The sequence below is a fragment of the Alligator sinensis genome, unplaced genomic scaffold (assembly GCF_000455745.1).
Source record: "Alligator sinensis unplaced genomic scaffold, ASM45574v1 scaffold611_2, whole genome shotgun sequence".
In the NCBI taxonomy this organism is placed as follows: domain Eukaryota; kingdom Metazoa; phylum Chordata; order Crocodylia; family Alligatoridae; genus Alligator; species Alligator sinensis.
This window is the reverse complement of record NW_005841869.1, coordinates 3478626-3480889: the sequence shown is the minus strand read 5'-3', so window position 1 is coordinate 3480889 and position 2264 is coordinate 3478626. Positions and strand designations below refer to the sequence as shown.

Here is a 2264-nt window from a genome sequence, read left to right as displayed (position 1 = left end):
GGAATGCCGTTCTCTAGCTGACACTCAAATGTGGTTTCTGGGAGGCGAGTCTGAATCGGGGAAACAAGCCAGGGGCAGCAGAGCTGTAGGTAGCTCTTATTTGGCTTTTCTTCTGTGGCTGAACTAACCTCACTCTACTCCGTTAGGTCACCCATGCTGTTGTTACTGTGCCTGCCTACTTCAACGATGCTCAGCGTCAGGCTACAAAGGATGCTGGTACCATTGCTGGGTTGAATGTGATGAGGATAATCAATGAGCCGTAAGTGACTTTTTTTAATGGTATTTTAGTTTTTTGTTTTGTTTTTTTATTTGAATGTTAATGAGTTCTTAAGCTTTCTTCCCCAATTCTCTCAACAGTACAGCTGCTGCTATTGCTTACGGACTAGATAAGAGGGAGGGTGAGAAGAACATCCTTGTGTTCGATTTGGGCGGTGGAACCTTTGACGTTTCCCTGCTTACCATCGATAATGGCGTCTTTGAGGTCGTGGCCACCAATGGAGATACTCACCTGGGTGGAGAAGACTTTGACCAGCGTGTCATGGAACACTTCATCAAATTATACAAGAAGAAGACGGGAAAAGATGTCAGGAAGGACAACAGAGCTGTGCAGAAGCTACGACGGGAGGTGGAGAAAGCGAAGCGAGCCTTGTCCTCCCAGCATCAGGCTAGAATTGAAATCGAATCCTTCTTTGAGGGGGAGGACTTCTCTGAAACACTTACCCGGGCAAAGTTTGAGGAGCTGAACATGGTGAGTACCAGTAACTCCTAACTACAATTGCTCACTTCTAATCTTTGTTGGAACTGCTGACTTGTATCCAGGCAGAAAGCTGAAGTAGAAGAGCACTTGGGGGTTGGGGGGAGTAGACTAACTCCAGTTTCAAGGCTGTGGGGTAGCTTGCACCTAGCAGAGCCCTAGCCCATAGTCTTCTAGCTCTGCTTTGACTCTTCTAGATCCATGCATACCTGGTACATGAGCTCTCCCATCTTCTGTGCAAGAGACCCTCTGCCACTGTTTTAATTACTTGTGTGGCTTTTGTAGGACCTGTTCCGTTCCACTATGAAGCCTGTCCAGAAAGTGCTAGAAGACTCTGATCTGAAGAAATCTGATATTGATGAAATAGTCCTTGTTGGTGGCTCCACAAGAATCCCCAAGATACAGCAGCTGGTGAAGGAGTTCTTCAATGGCAAAGAGCCTTCTCGTGGCATTAATCCAGATGAGGCTGTCGCCTATGGTGCTGCTGTTCAGGCTGGTGTTCTCTCTGGTGACCAGGACACTGGTAAGTGCAATGACAGCATAAGTCTGACTTCTTATATATTTAAAAAAAAAAAAAAAGGTTGTTTTAGCGCAGGAATGGCTACTCAGCTCCTGGAACCCAGGATTGGGACCTGGAAATAAGTCTTAGTAACACTTTAAAGTTCTTATGACACTTCAACATAGCATCATCTCATGAATCTGAGACTTGAAAAGATTAAAAAATAAGCTTCACCTTAAACCCATTTCTTCTGTTCCAGGTGACCTGGTGCTGCTTGATGTGTGTCCTCTGACACTTGGCATTGAAACGGTTGGGGGTGTCATGACAAAGCTTATCCCAAGAAACACTGTTGTGCCCACCAAGAAGTCTCAGATTTTTTCAACAGCCTCTGATAACCAGCCTACTGTAACGATTAAAGTTTATGAAGGTGAGTGTGTCTATGGTGTTTACAGCAATGGGCAATATTGTAGAGATCTAAAGCCTAGATCAATTTTTCAAGGTCATGTGATCTAGCTTCTGCATTTTATTAAGGCTCCTACTTTAAAGCTGTCATTCACAAACGGTGACTGAGCAGTCTGATTTTTATGGCAGCTCCTTAGGAAAGTGGAATAGCTCTTTTTTTTTTTTTTTTTTTCCCCCTTTTTTCCATCTTTTTAAAGGAGCAGTAGCTTTTAGCCAGTGCCACTTCTACTCCTGGAACCTAAAACTCAGTTTTTCACACTTTTAAAGGGAGGGGGACAGGACAGGAGGGAGAACTTCCTAGACTTTTTTAATTTAATTACACCCCCCCCCCAAAAAAAAAACCAAAAAAAAACCTAGGGATCTCAAAATTGCTTCCCAAACTGTGTCTTTGCAAACAGAAATAATAGGCTTGTTGGAATAGTACAAGGGAACATTACAGGACCAGGTTTTTTGGCCAATGCCTTGGGTTCAGCCAAGGGTTGTCAGTGTATGGGGTGTCTCTTTTTTTTGTTTCATCTCAAGTGGGGTGCCTGAATTCCAAGCAGGAAT

General features: G+C 44.0%; 1 protein-coding gene across 1 annotated transcript in view; it reads left to right on the top strand.

The window, feature by feature from the left end:
- Nucleotides 1–2264, top strand: part of HSPA5 (heat shock protein family A (Hsp70) member 5) — a 4718-nt gene that overhangs the window by 1221 nt on the left and 1233 nt on the right. The window contains 4 exon segments of the mRNA XM_025194480.1: nt 147–259; nt 358–748; nt 1040–1277; nt 1513–1680. Of these exon segments, the coding sequence (XP_025050265.1) occupies nt 147–259; nt 358–748; nt 1040–1277; nt 1513–1680 (910 nt within the window).